Source organism: Oncorhynchus nerka, linkage group LG16 (assembly GCF_034236695.1).
Source record: "Oncorhynchus nerka isolate Pitt River linkage group LG16, Oner_Uvic_2.0, whole genome shotgun sequence".
In the NCBI taxonomy this organism is placed as follows: domain Eukaryota; kingdom Metazoa; phylum Chordata; class Actinopteri; order Salmoniformes; family Salmonidae; genus Oncorhynchus; species Oncorhynchus nerka.
In genome coordinates, this window is record NC_088411.1 from 32,799,649 (window position 1) to 32,813,326 (window position 13,678).

Sequence of the window (13,678 nt, forward strand, 5' to 3'; positions counted from 1 at the left end):
CTACGTGCCTACATGCCTGCGTGCCTGCCTGCCTACGTGCCTGCGGGCCTACGTGCCTACATGCCTGCCTGCCTACGTGCCTGCCTGCCTACGTGCCTGCCTGCCTACGTGCCTGCGGGCCTACGTGCCTACATGCCTACATGCCTGCCTGCCTACGTGCCTGCCTGCCTACGTGCCTGCCTGCCTACGTGCCTGCGGGCCTACGTGCCTACATGCCTGCATACCTACGTGCCTGCGGGCCTACGTGCCTACATGCCTGCATTCCTACGTGCCTGCGGGCCTACGTGCCTACATGCCTGCATGCCTACGTGCCTGCCTGCCTACGTGCCTGCCTGCCTACGTGCCTGCCTGCTTACGTGCCTGCGGGCCTACGTGCCTACATGCCTGCATGCCTACGTGCCTGCCTCCCTACGTGCCTACATGCCTGCGTGCCTACATGCCTGCCTGCCTACGTGCCTACGTGCCTGCCTGCCTACGTGCCTACGTGCCTACATGCCTGCCTGCCTGCCTACGTGCCTACGTGCCTACATGCCTGCCTGCCTACGTGCCTACGTGCCTACATGCCTGCCTGCCTACGTGCCTACATGCCTGCCTGCCTACGTGCCTACGTGCCTACATGCCTGCCTGCGTGCCTACATGCCTGCCTGCCTACGTGCCTACATGCCTACATGCCTGCCTGCCTACATGCCTTTCTGCCTACATGCCTGCGGGCCTACGTGCCTACATGCCTGCGTGCCTGCCTGCCTACACGCCTGCCTGCGGGCCCCACGTGCCTACATGCCTGCCTGCCTACGTGCCTGCCTGCCTACGTGCCTGCCTGCCTACGTGCCTGCGGGCCTACGTGCCTACATGCCTGCATGCCTACGTGCCTACATGCCTGCATTCCTACGTGCCTGCGGGCCTACGTGCCTACATGCCTGCATGCCTACGTGCCTGCCTGCCTACGTGCCTGCCTGCCTACGTGCCTGCCTGCTTACGTGCCTGCGGGCCTACGTGCCTACATGCCTGCATGCCTACGTGCCTACGTGCCTGCGAGCCTACGTGCCTGCCTCCCTACGTGCCTACATGCCTGCGTGCCTACATGCCTGCGTGCCTGCGGGCCTACGTGCCTGCCTGCCTACGTGCCTGCCTGCCTACGTGCCTATATGCCTGCATACGTGCCTGCGTGCCTACATGCCTGCATGCCTACGTGCCTGCGAGCCTACATGCCTGCCTGTCTACGTGCCTGCGTGCCTACCCACTTAAATTACACAAGGAATATCGCAAAAATATGATCAATGGCTCATTCGAGAGAAGACATCTTTCTGAGTTATGACATCGTCCAGTTTTAGAATCTGACATGTATGATTGACGTTTTCACAACCTAAAAGTCGTATTTCTATTAACTTCCAGTGTAGTGAGAGCGACTTTATCACATTGCTGCATCATACCGGCCAAATTTCTGCCTGCTTGAACGGCAATAACTTAGATACACTAAAAACATTAAATGACCCAGGGAATCCATAGAACAGAGATGCACAAAAACAATAACATTCACACACACACACGCACACGCACACAGACACACACACACACACACGCACACGCACACGCACACGTGCACACGCGCACGCGCACGCACACACACACACACACACCACTTCATTGAATCCTCTGTCCTCCAGCCCAGGCCTGTGGCCTCCCTCCCTCCCTCCCCCTCTATCCCTCCCTACCTCTCTATCCTTACATACCTCCTTTTCCAATCAACCAACAAAGAAAAACAATCTTCATAGGTAGCCCTGACATGGAGAATCAATGTCTGTCACCCCATTCATCAGGTGTCTGTCTCTGTCACCCCATTCATCAGGTGTCTGTCTCTGTCACCCCATTCATCAGGTGTCTGTCTCTGTCACCCCATTCATCAGGTGTCTGTCTCGGTGTATAAATATAATCAATAGTTGTACTTGTACTCATGAGGCTATGGGCCTGATTTTCATTGAGGTTGAAGACATAATGCCTTCAACGATTCAGACAGAGTGACATGCACACAGCGGAGACTACCCTACTGGCTACATAACAAGTGCACCTGCTCTAGGAGACTGGAGTACTCATGTAGCCAACAGGAAACATTTTCACAAACAACTTGTATTGCTCACAGTGTTTATATTTGTTTTACCAAAACCTATCATTATGTGATGTCCTTAAAAGGCTGAAAACTATTTACGCATGTTTAAAATAAACCATATGTCATTTACATGACGCATCGGCAGTAAAATGTAGAACTCTGTTCCATGTGAAAGAATGGGAATGGTATGGTTTGTTTTTGGTAAGAAATGGACAGTACTTTTACAGTTGCCAACAGTCAGCCCCCTACTAAGTCAGCCCCCTACTAAGTCAGCCCCCTACTAAGAGAAATAGAAAGAGTAAAAGACATACTGTATACCACTTATTGTAATGTTTTGGTCTAACCTAACCCATCACATCCTGAGAACCACACTCCCACAGATCCACAGTCCTAACAGGCCTACCAGGAACAGACTGACTAACTAACTACATACCCACAGTCCTAACAGGCCTACCAGGAACAGACTAGCTAACTACAGACCCACAGTCCTAACAGGCCTACCAGGAACAGACTAGCTAACTACAGACCCACAGTCCTAACAGGCCTACCAGGAACAGACTGACTAACTAACTACATACCCACAGTCCTAACAGGCCTACCAGGAACAGACTAGCTAACTACAGACCCACAGTCCTAACAGGCCTACCAGGAACAGACTAGCTAACTACAGACCCACAGTCCTAACAGGCCTACCAGGAACAGACTAGCTAACTACAGACCCACAGTCCTAACAGGCCTACCAGGAACAGACTGACTAGCTAACTACAGACCCACAGTCCTAACAGGCCTACCAGGAACAGACTAGCTAACTACAGACCCACAGTCCTAACAGGCCTACCAGGAACAGACTAGCTAACTACAGACCCACAGTCCTAACAGGCCTACCAGGAACAGACTAGCTAACTACAGACCCACAGTCCTAACAGGCCTACCAGGAACAGACTGACTAGCTAACTACAGACCCACAGTCCTAACAGGCCTACCAGGAACAGACTAGCTAACTACAGACCCACAGTCCTAACAGGCCTACCAGGAACAGACTAGCTAACTACAGACCCACAGTCCTAACAGGCCTACCAGGAACAGACTAGCTAACTACAGACCCACAGTCCTAACAGGCCTACCAGGAACAGACTAGCTAACTACATACCCACAGTCCTAACAGGCCTACCAGGAACAGACTAACTAACTACATACCCACAGTCCTAACAGGCCTACCAGGAACAGACTGACTAGCTAACTACAGACCCACAGTCCTAACAAGGCCTACCAGGAACAGACTAACTAACTACATACCCACAGTCCTAACAGGCCTACCAGGAACAGACTGACTAACTACAGACCCACAGTCCTAACAGGCCTACCAGGAACAGACTAACTATAAAAACATGTTTACTATTGTAAGATGATAAACTAATGACATCTCCATCAGGGAACATTGTTAGTAGAGCTACCTATCTTTCACCTTCCAGTGCTGCTGGCTCAAGCAGAGATCTTATTGGCTACTTAGATCTAGGGACAGGGACACTAGAAGGACATTACCAGAGAGAGAGAAATCATTTTGGTGGAGTTTATGGGTCATTAAGGGACGTCGGGGAAAGATAGACAACTAGTCTCATCGAACCCTAAAGAGTCTGGGCTGTTTATAAATACCCACTCAGCAAGGGTCAGTGTGTACGCACGCACGCACGCACGCACGCACGCACGCACGCACGCGCACACACGCACACGCACACACGCACACACGCACACACACACACACACACACACACACACACACACACACAGTCACGGCTGCGAAGCACACACTGTTGGCTCCGAAGCCAATTCAAGCTGTGGATATCCCTGGATTCCACTGAAATATATCACCTTACACTGGGGCTTATGCGCAACAGCAGGGATGTGTTTAGGTCAGCTAACTGGCAACATACAAGACAGCATGGTGCTTACATCTCTGCCATGGTGTCAGGAAGGCTGGCTGGTATAGCTGTGAGGCCTTTCCCTCTGCAGTCCACAATGTTGTTACTGCAGGTACACATGGCAGGGCACGTACCTCCCCCTAGGCTGCAGGGCTGCAAGCCGGAGCTCTCTGAGTGACCTGGAGAGAGTGGGAGAGTGGGAGAGTGGGAGAGAGGGATGGGAAGAGAGAGGGAGGAAGAGAGGTTAAAGTCCTATTAAGAGAAAGACACCAAGGTCACACCAAGGTTCTTTGCACTTTGGGAAGGTCAGCGGTAATGTTGTCAACAGTGATGGAGAGGTCTTGGAGCGGGCGCCCCCGGGATATTCCTCTGAATGTTTTGACAGACACGTAGAGGAACATTAACATGTGATATGTAGTCAGATGGTGTATCAGCGTCGATCTCCCAATTCTCAGCTGGATTTGAACTCATCAAAAGTTGGTTGTATTTCATGACATATATAGTGGAATCGCATTTCTGAATGTTGTGTGAGTTTTTCATTCGAGACACAATGACATGCATGTTGATGTCGTTTCAATCATCTCCATTGATCTTCTCCTGTTTCTGTACATCTGTGTTCTCATCATTGTCTAAGTCTATGTGGAATTCTGTGTATTTTGCTAATTCAGCTCCTCCACCTCCGCCATCTCTCCTGTCTACCCCTCGTCTCCTCTCTCCCCCTCGTCTCCTCTCTCCCCCTCGTCTCCTCTCTACGCTCTCTTGCTTCTTGCTTATGTTTGTTCTCCCAAAACTGAAGACAGCAGACAATTTGCATACAGTACACGGTTGAAAATTAGCCGGCTGGCTAAAACCGGCACTTTTACTGAAACGTTGATTAATGTGCACTGTCCCTGTAAAAATAAAATAAATAAACTAAACTACACACATCCCACTGAAAATGTCTCTGGATATTTGTTTGAAATGCAACTCCCTTGTCAAAGACGACAGTGTGTTTGTGTATGTGTGTCCCATATGTGTGTGTGTGTGTGTGTGTGTGTGTGTGTGTGTGTGTGTGTGTGTGTGTGTGTGTGTGTGTGTGTGTGTGTGTGTGTGTGTGTGTGTACTGCTCTAGGTTATTCAGAATTACCTAGGAAAGTGTATGAAACAGACTTTTAAATGGCCTCATTTACTCTGCATTACTGATCTGCTGCGCTTTGACTTTCCTACTATGAATATTTCATCAGCTCCCTTTCTCTCTGCGCGAGTGTGTTTGTATGTGTGTGTGTGTTCTGTTTTATTGATGACAGGAGAAAGTCCTACAGCTCAGTGGGACTGGGACAGATCCTACTGCTCAGTGATACTGGGACAGATCCTACTGCTCAGTGGGACTGGGACAGATCCTACAGCTCAGTGATACTGGGACAGATCCTACAGCTCAGTGATACTGGGACAGATCCTACTGCTCAGTGATACTGGGACAGATCCTACTGCTCAGTGATACTGGGACAGATCCTACTGCTCAGTGATACTGGGACAGATCCTACTGCTCAGTGGGACTGGGACAGATCCTACTGCTCAGTGATACTGGGACAGATCCTACTGCTCAGTGATACTGGGACAGATCCTACTGCTCAGTGATACTGGGACAGATCCTACTGCTCAGTGATACTGGGACAGATCCTACTGCTCAGTGATACTGGGACAGATCCTACTGCTCAGTGATACTGGGACAGATCCTACTGCTCAGTGGGACTGGGACAGATCCTACTGCTCAGTGATACTGGGACAGATCCTACTGCTCAGTGATACTGGGACAGATCCTACTGCTCAGTGATACTGGGACAGATCCTACTGCTCAGTGATACTGGGACAGATCCTACTGTTCAGTGATACTGGGACAGATCCTACTGCTCATTGGGACTGGGACAGATCCTACTGCTCAGTGATACTGGGACAGATCCTACTGCTCAGTGAAACTGGGACAGATCCTACTGCTCAGTGGGACTGGGACAGATCCTACTGCTCAGTGGGACTGGGACAGATCCTACTGCTCAGTGATACTGGGACAGATCCTACTGCTCAGTGGGACTGGGACAGATCCTACTGCTCAGTGGGACTGGGACAGATCCTACTGCTCAGTGGGACTGGGACAGATCCTACTGCTCAGTGGGACTGGGACAGATCCTACTGCTCAGTGATACTGGGACAGATCCTACTGCTCAGTGATACTGGGACAGATCCTACTGCTCAGTGGGACTGGGACAGATCCTACTGCTCAGTGGGACTGGGACAGATCCTACTGCTCAGTGATACTGGGACAGATCCTACTGCTCAGTGATACTGGGACAGATCCTACTGCTCAGTGATACTGGGACAGATCCTACTGCTCAGTGATACTGGGACAGATCCTACTGTTCAGTGATACTGGGACAGATCCTACTGCTCAGTGGGACTGGGACAGATCCTACTGCTCAGTGATACTGGGACAGATCCTACTGCTCAGTGAAACTGGGACAGATCCTACTGCTCAGTGGGACTGGGACAGATCCTACTGCTCAGTGGGACTGGGACAGATCCTACTGCTCAGTGATACTGGGACAGATCCTACTGCTCAGTGGGACTGGGACAGATCCTACTGCTCAGTGGGACTGGGACAGATCCTACTGCTCAGTGGGACTGGGACAGATCCTACTGCTCAGTGGGACTGGGACAGATCCTACTGCTCAGTGATACTGGGACAGATCCTACTGCTCAGTGATACTGGGACAGATCCTACTGCTCAGTGGGACTGGGACAGATCCTACTGCTCAGTGGGACTGGGACAGATCCTACTGCTCAGTGATACTGGGACAGATCATACTATCTCACCTCTAACACTGGGCCATGCCTTATGATTAGACTGCTTAATGGATTCATTCAAACTACTCACCTATACTGACACAGAGTCCACGAGTCTACATGTGCAATCAATCAGATGCAAATTCAAAACAGTGTTCACTGTGCGTGTGTGTGTGTGTGTGTGTGTGTGTGTGTGTGTGTGTGTGTGTGTGTGTGCGCGTGCGTGTCAATATACAGTCTATATACAGTGTGTGCAAAAGGCATGAGGAGGTAGGCAATAAATAGGCCATAGGAGTGAGGCTAGCTTTTCAAGCAGAAATTTGCATCCTGTAGCTCTAACTCCAAAAAGTTTTGGGACACTGTAAAGTCCACGGAGAACAAGAGCACCTCCTCCCAGCTGCTCCCAGCTGTGAGGAGGACCTCACCTCCTCCCTGTAGGCTGTATCGTCATTGTTGGTAATCAAGCCTACTACTGTTGTGTTGTCTGCAAACTTGATGATTGAGTTGGAGGCGTGCGTGGTCACGCAGTCATGGGTGAACAGGGAGTACAGGAGGGGGCTGAGAACGCACCCTTGTGGGGCCCCTGTGTTGAGGATCAGCAAAGTGGAGGAGTAGTTTCCTACCTTCACCACTTGGGGGCGTCCCGCCAGGAAATCCAGGACCCAGTTGCACAGGACGGGGTTCAGACCCAGGGCCCCGAGCTTAATGATGAGCTTGGAGGGTACTATGGTGTTGAAGGCTGAGCTATAGTCAATGAACAGCATTCTTACATAGGTAGTCCTCTTGTCCAGATGGGATAGGGCAGTGTGCAGTGCGATGGCTATTGCATCGTCTGCATCGTCTCATCGTTTTGGGGCGCTAAGCAAATTAAAGCAAATTGATATTATCTCTAACTAGCCTCTCTAAGCACTTCATGATGACAGAAGTGAGTGATATGGGGCGATAGTTGTTCAGTTCAGTTACCTTTGCTTTCTTGGGAACAGGAGCAATGCTGGACATTTGAAGCAAGTGGGGACAACAGACTAGGATAGGGAGAGATTGAATGTAGGGGTTTTGTAGGGGTTTTGTAGGTGTTTTGACAGGGAGGGGTTTTGACAGGGAGGAGTTTTGACAGGGTGGGTTGACAGGGGGGGTTGACAGGGGGGAGTTTTGACAGGGAGGAGTTTTGACAGGGAGGTTTGTGGTTTCCCTCCCTCCTCTCCCCTCTCTTCTGCACCCTACTCTCTCTCTAAAACAGCTTTACCTCCACTCTTCTCTCCCCCCTCTCATTTAGAGAGGAAGTGTGTGTTTGAGCAGGGGACCGATCACCAGTCAGCCGTGAAGCAAATAACTAAATGGACTTCCGTTGGTCTCTCCCCTCTCTCCCTAACAGCGTCACCCCCCATCCCCCCCTAGTAACGTCACCCTGCAGGTGTCCCTGTCAGAAACAAACAGTGAAAGGAACATGAGTGTGTGCCTGCGAGCCAGTCTCTAATGATCCTTTCAGAGGGAGTTCATCTTCTGGTCAGTGCTGCACTCAAGACAGAACAGGACAGAAGTGAGTGAGTGAGTGAGTGAGTGAGTGAGTGAGTGAGTGAGTGAGTGAGTGAGTGAGTGAGTGAGTGAGTGAGTGAGTGAGTGAGTGAGTGAGTGAGTGAGTGAGTGAGTGAGTGAGTGAGTGAGTGAGTGAGTGAGTGAGTGAGTGAGTGAGTGAGTGAGTGAGTGAGTGAGTGAGTGTGTGTGTGTGTGTCATACTGCGAGCTACAACATGTTTGTGTCTGTTATCTGTGACACTATGAAGTTCAGTTGTTTTAAACTTTCAGAGCAAAGTCAAGTTGTAGTAATCTCCAACACCTGGGTTAAACAGTGAAACACCAGGACTGTATCCCTTACTACAATGTGAAATCTAGCATGTCAACATCTATGCTTTCCCTCTCTCTCGCCCATCCTGTCTTACTCTATCTCTCCTTCCCTCCCTCCCTCTCTACCTCTCTCCTCCATATCTACCTCCCTCCCTTCTCTATCTCTCCTTCCCTCCCTCCCTCTCTACCTCTCTCCTCCATATCTACCTCCCTCCCTTCTCCATATCTCCTCCCTCCCTTTCCTTCCACCCCTCTCTCTCTCCCTCCTGTCGTGAGTGAGTTACTCCACACAGTATCCATTGACTCTCCCAGTCTCTATCCTACATCATCCCAAACAAACTGTATATGTGTGTGGCTGTGTTTTGACTCCAGCACTAGACTGCCAGACAAACTCTGACTGCAGCTCCAGCTTGCTCTTCTTCTCTCTCTCTCACAGATCTATCTGTGTTTCTACTGCGCCGTACGGCTGTGTAAAAATCACAACCATGGTGCACACACACACACACTGGAACCCCCCCCCCACCCACCCACCCCACCTCCACAGCTGGTGTTGTGGTGAGATGGCCTTGAGAAGAGCAGTGGTTCCCATGCAGTCTCAGTCTCAGCAGTGATACCTCAGCCAGGCCAGGTGTGGAGGGTCAGTCCTTGTATAGAAGCTTGTAACTATTATTACAACTCATGTATTCACACCAAAGCCAAGGTCAGTGTTCAGTACATTATAAACGTGTATCAATGGGTGATTTGATGAAAAGTCATGCCCTGAGGCTATAGATGCAATCTGCCAGCTAGAGATATGTGAGGAACTATAGATCAGATCTACCCTGGGGCTTCTAGCTGTGATGAAGGTATCAATGGTGGTTCCCTGGAGAGAGACTAATCCACCATCAAATCAGTGGTATTTCCTGGAGAGAGACTAACCCACCATCGTATCAGTGGTATTTCCTGGAGAGAGTCTAACCCACCATCATATCAGTGGTATTTCCTGGAGAGAGTCTAACCCACCATCGTATCAGTGGTATTTCCTGGAGAGAGACTAACCCACCATTGTATCAGTGGTATTTCCTGGAGAGAGTCTAACCCACCATCATATCAGTGGTATTTCCTGGAGAGAGTCTAACCCACCATCATATCAGTGGTATTTCCTGGAGAGAGACTAACCCACCATCATATCAGTGGTATTTCCTGGAGAGAGTCTAACCCATCATCATATCAGTGGTATTTCCTGGAGAGAGTCTAACCCACCATCGTATCAGTGGTATTTCCTGGAGAGAGTCTAACCCACCATCATATCAGTGGTATTTCCTGGAGTATTTCCTGAGAGACTAACCCATCATCATATCAGTGGTATTTCCTGGAGAGAGTCTAACCCACCATCGTATCAGTGGTATTTCCTGGAGAGAGTCTAACCCACCATCATATCAGTGGTATTTCCTGGAGAGAGACTAACCCACCATCATATCAGTGGTATTTCTTGGAGAGAGACTAACCCACCATCATATCAGTGGTATTTCCTGGAGAGAGACTAACCCACCATCATATCAGTGGTATTTCCTGGAGAGAGTCTAACCCACCATCATATCAGTGGTATTTCCTGGAGAGAGACTAACCCACCATCATATCAGTGGTATTTCTTGGAGAGAGACTAACCCACCATCATATCAGTGGTATTTCCTGGAGAGAGACTAACCCAACATCATATCAGTGGTATTTCCTGGAGAGAGACTAACCCACCATCATATCAGTGGTATTTCCTGGAGAGAGACTAACCCATCATCTGGTCCTCTGACGGTTCTCCTCACCTCTGGCTGAATGTCAAACTGGTCCCTCTCTCCCATCTCTCTTTTATCAGTCAAACTGCTCCCTCTCTCTCCCCCTCTCTTTTATAATTCAAACTGGTCCCTCTCTCCCATCTCTCTTTTATCAGTCAAACTGCTCCCTCTCTCTCTCTCTCTCTCTCTCTCTCTTTTATCAGTCAAACTGCTCCCTCTCTCTCTCTCTCTCTCTCTCTCTTTTATCAGTCAAACTGCTCCCTCTCTCTCTCTCTCTCTCTCTCTTTTATCAGTTAAACTGCTCCCTCTCTCTCTCGCTCTCTCTCTCTTTCTCTCTTTTATCAATCAAACTGCTCCCCCTCTCTCTCTCTCTTTCTCTCTTTTATCAATCAAACTGCCTCTCTCTCTCTCTCTCTCTCTCTCTTTTATCAATCAAACGGCTCTCTCTCTCTCTCTCTCTCTCTCTCTCTCCCTCTCTCTCTCTCTCTCTCTCTCAATTCAATTCAATTTCAATTCAAGGGCTTTATTGGCATGGGAAACATGTGTTAACATTGCCAAAGCAAGTGAGGTAGATAATATATAAAGTGAATATATAAAGTGAAATTAACAATAAACAATTAAACTGCTCCCTCTCTCCCTCCCTCCTTCTCTTTTATCAGTCAAACTGCCCCCTTTCTCCTTCCTTCTCTTTTATCAGTCAAACTGCCCCCTCCCTCCCTCCCTCCCTCCCTCCCTCCCTCCCTCCCTCCCTCCCTCTCTTTTGTGTCCTCTCTCTCTCTCTCTCTCTCATCAATTCACATCAGTCAAATGCTCTTCTCTCTCTCTTTCTTTTATGTCTCTGATTCATCTCTTTGCCAATTGTCTCTGTGTGTCTGTCTGTGTGTGTGTTTGTGTGTGTGTGCGTCTGCATGTGTGTGCACGTGCATATATATGTGTGTGTGTGCGTAGTGTTATGAGAAACGGAGTAGAGCGGGAGTAGTCAGTGAAAGAGGGTACCCTGCCAGCAGTGTTTCTCACAGGGCATGGTTCTGGCAGACAGTCCAGCTGCTGACAGCTGGAGCCACATGAAAGAGGCTGGGGACAACCTGAGGGCTTGCCTGGGGTGATATGGCCCTCATGGGGTGGGTGTGTGTGTCAGGTGAGGACTTAACAGACTGACAGGACAGATCCACTGGGGATAATCAGCTGAAACAGTGAACAACAGAGAGAGTGTGTGTCAGGCAGGATCAGGAAGACCTCAATGGCCTGTTTTACTGTCCTTTGTAGATAGATGTGAAAGGACTATAGGATGAAGCATGGGTCCATTTTAAGCTGTTATATTGGATATATTGTATTGTCCTATCTGAACAGGAATACTAGTGTGTCTGAGAGTATGAATGGAGTTGGTGAGTGTGTCTCACCTGAGCAGGTAAACTCATGTTTCTGTATCTCAGCCACGTTGAGTCCTCTAAGCGGGGATGGAGCAGTGCACTGGGTGAACAGACCAATCGTAGGCCTTTGTCTTAACCACTCGGCCAACCAGGACAGGTGACAGTCACAGTGCAGGTTGTTGGAGTGGAGACGGCTGGAGAGAGAAAGAGAGTGTTAGGACATGAACGGGGTTATTCATAAAAGTTAACGATAATGTCTCTGCAACGAGCTAAATCTCTGTGATGGAATTTCAACCAATGCATAAAGTGAGTTTATCACTACAGATAAGTCGCATGCAGAGGTAACCACCATTGAAATCCCCCTTTTCATTGACCATTTTAATCGTCCTCTTGAAACGCTGCCTAAAATGCTGAGACTAAAACCTAAACCACACCCCCCAGGTCCTGATATGTTTCCAAACCCATGACTGACATGACATTTCCCTGCTTGGACTAGACAGAGTGCTCTAAACGAGACATTTAAAGTTCGAACCAAAACATTCTAAACTGTACATTCTAAATGAAGCATTCCTGGAACGCTCCCATTGTCCAGAATAACTAACAGAGCTGTGGTGGCAGTCGGGAAAACACACACACACACACACACACACACACACACACACACACACACACACACACACACACACACACACACACACACACACACACACACACACACACACACACACACACACACACACACACACACACACACACAAACACACACACACACACACACACACACACACACAATAACCCTACTGAAAGCAAAAAAGCACAGAAACCACAACAAGAGTGACATTGCGGTCTCTCTAAGTATTCATTCCAGTGAGCATAATTGATATCATTCATATATGCGTAATTTCATATTTTGTCATTATATTTAGACACCAGGCGTTGGGGGATGGATGTATTTCTGGGTGAGTTGTTGTTGTGTGTTCCTCAGAGTTGGAGATGAAATGGTTTCTGGCTTTAGGCCCGATGTGGATTATGACTGTCAACCAAAACTCCTTGGAATGATTGAACCAATCTCGTCTCTTTCAGATGATAGCTGTTTAGTTTCGCTCCTGTAGGGGACACTAAAGTATGTATGGAAACCTCACTGGCTTATTTTATAATGACTTAATATGTCTCAAAAGGGATTGGTTGGATTCAGCTCTTGGGGAAAAATTGAATATTCTATTAGATTCTATTAGATTCTATCTATTATATCCAAACAAAGAGGAATACATTTTTCTCAGTCACAGTTTATTCCGTATGAAACATTCAGTCGACCAGTGAAGTTGTGGTATATATTTTCCTGTTCTAATGGGGTTATGAGATGGTTATTTAATCTCTGCTTCCTCATATGAGTCAGGTTAAAGCAACCTGTCAGGGGGAACACATCTCTCGTCACATGACACACACTCTTAGAGAGATGGATCACCATGTGATCTCCTTAACACCATACATCTAGATCAGAATACGCACCAGCATTATCAGACCTGATGTAGGAGAAGAGAGAGATATAGAGAGAGAGATGGGGGCGAGACAGTGTAAAAAAGGTGGGGGAGAGAGACGGGGAGAATGGGGGAGGAAAAAGAGAGAGGGGGAGTATGAGTGACTTACAAGGTGCGTAGTTTGGGCATGTGGTTGAAGCTGGAGACTGGGATGCTGCTGATGTTGTTGTTGTTCAGAGTCCTGGAAGAGACAGAGAGATAGAAGAGAGGGAGCAGTGCAGAAACAGAATGAAACAAACCTCTGAGAACCTACACATGTTTAGTGACCTCTGACTTAACTCTCATACTCCCAGCCACCTCACGCCTTTATCTCCTACTCA

At 48.7% G+C, this 13,678-nt stretch overlaps 1 protein-coding gene across 1 annotated transcript in view; it reads right to left on the bottom strand.

The window, feature by feature from the left end:
- Positions 1-13,678, bottom strand: part of LOC115118421 (slit homolog 1 protein-like) — a 330,419-nt gene that overhangs the window by 91,991 nt on the left and 224,750 nt on the right. The window contains exons 7-9 of the mRNA XM_065002621.1: positions 13,468-13,539; positions 11,851-12,014; positions 4,055-4,202 (exon numbers count right to left, since the gene is read on the bottom strand). Coding sequence (XP_064858693.1) covers positions 4,055-4,202; positions 11,851-12,014; positions 13,468-13,539 — 384 coding nt within the window. The remainder of the gene's footprint in view (positions 1-4,054; positions 4,203-11,850; positions 12,015-13,467; positions 13,540-13,678) is intronic.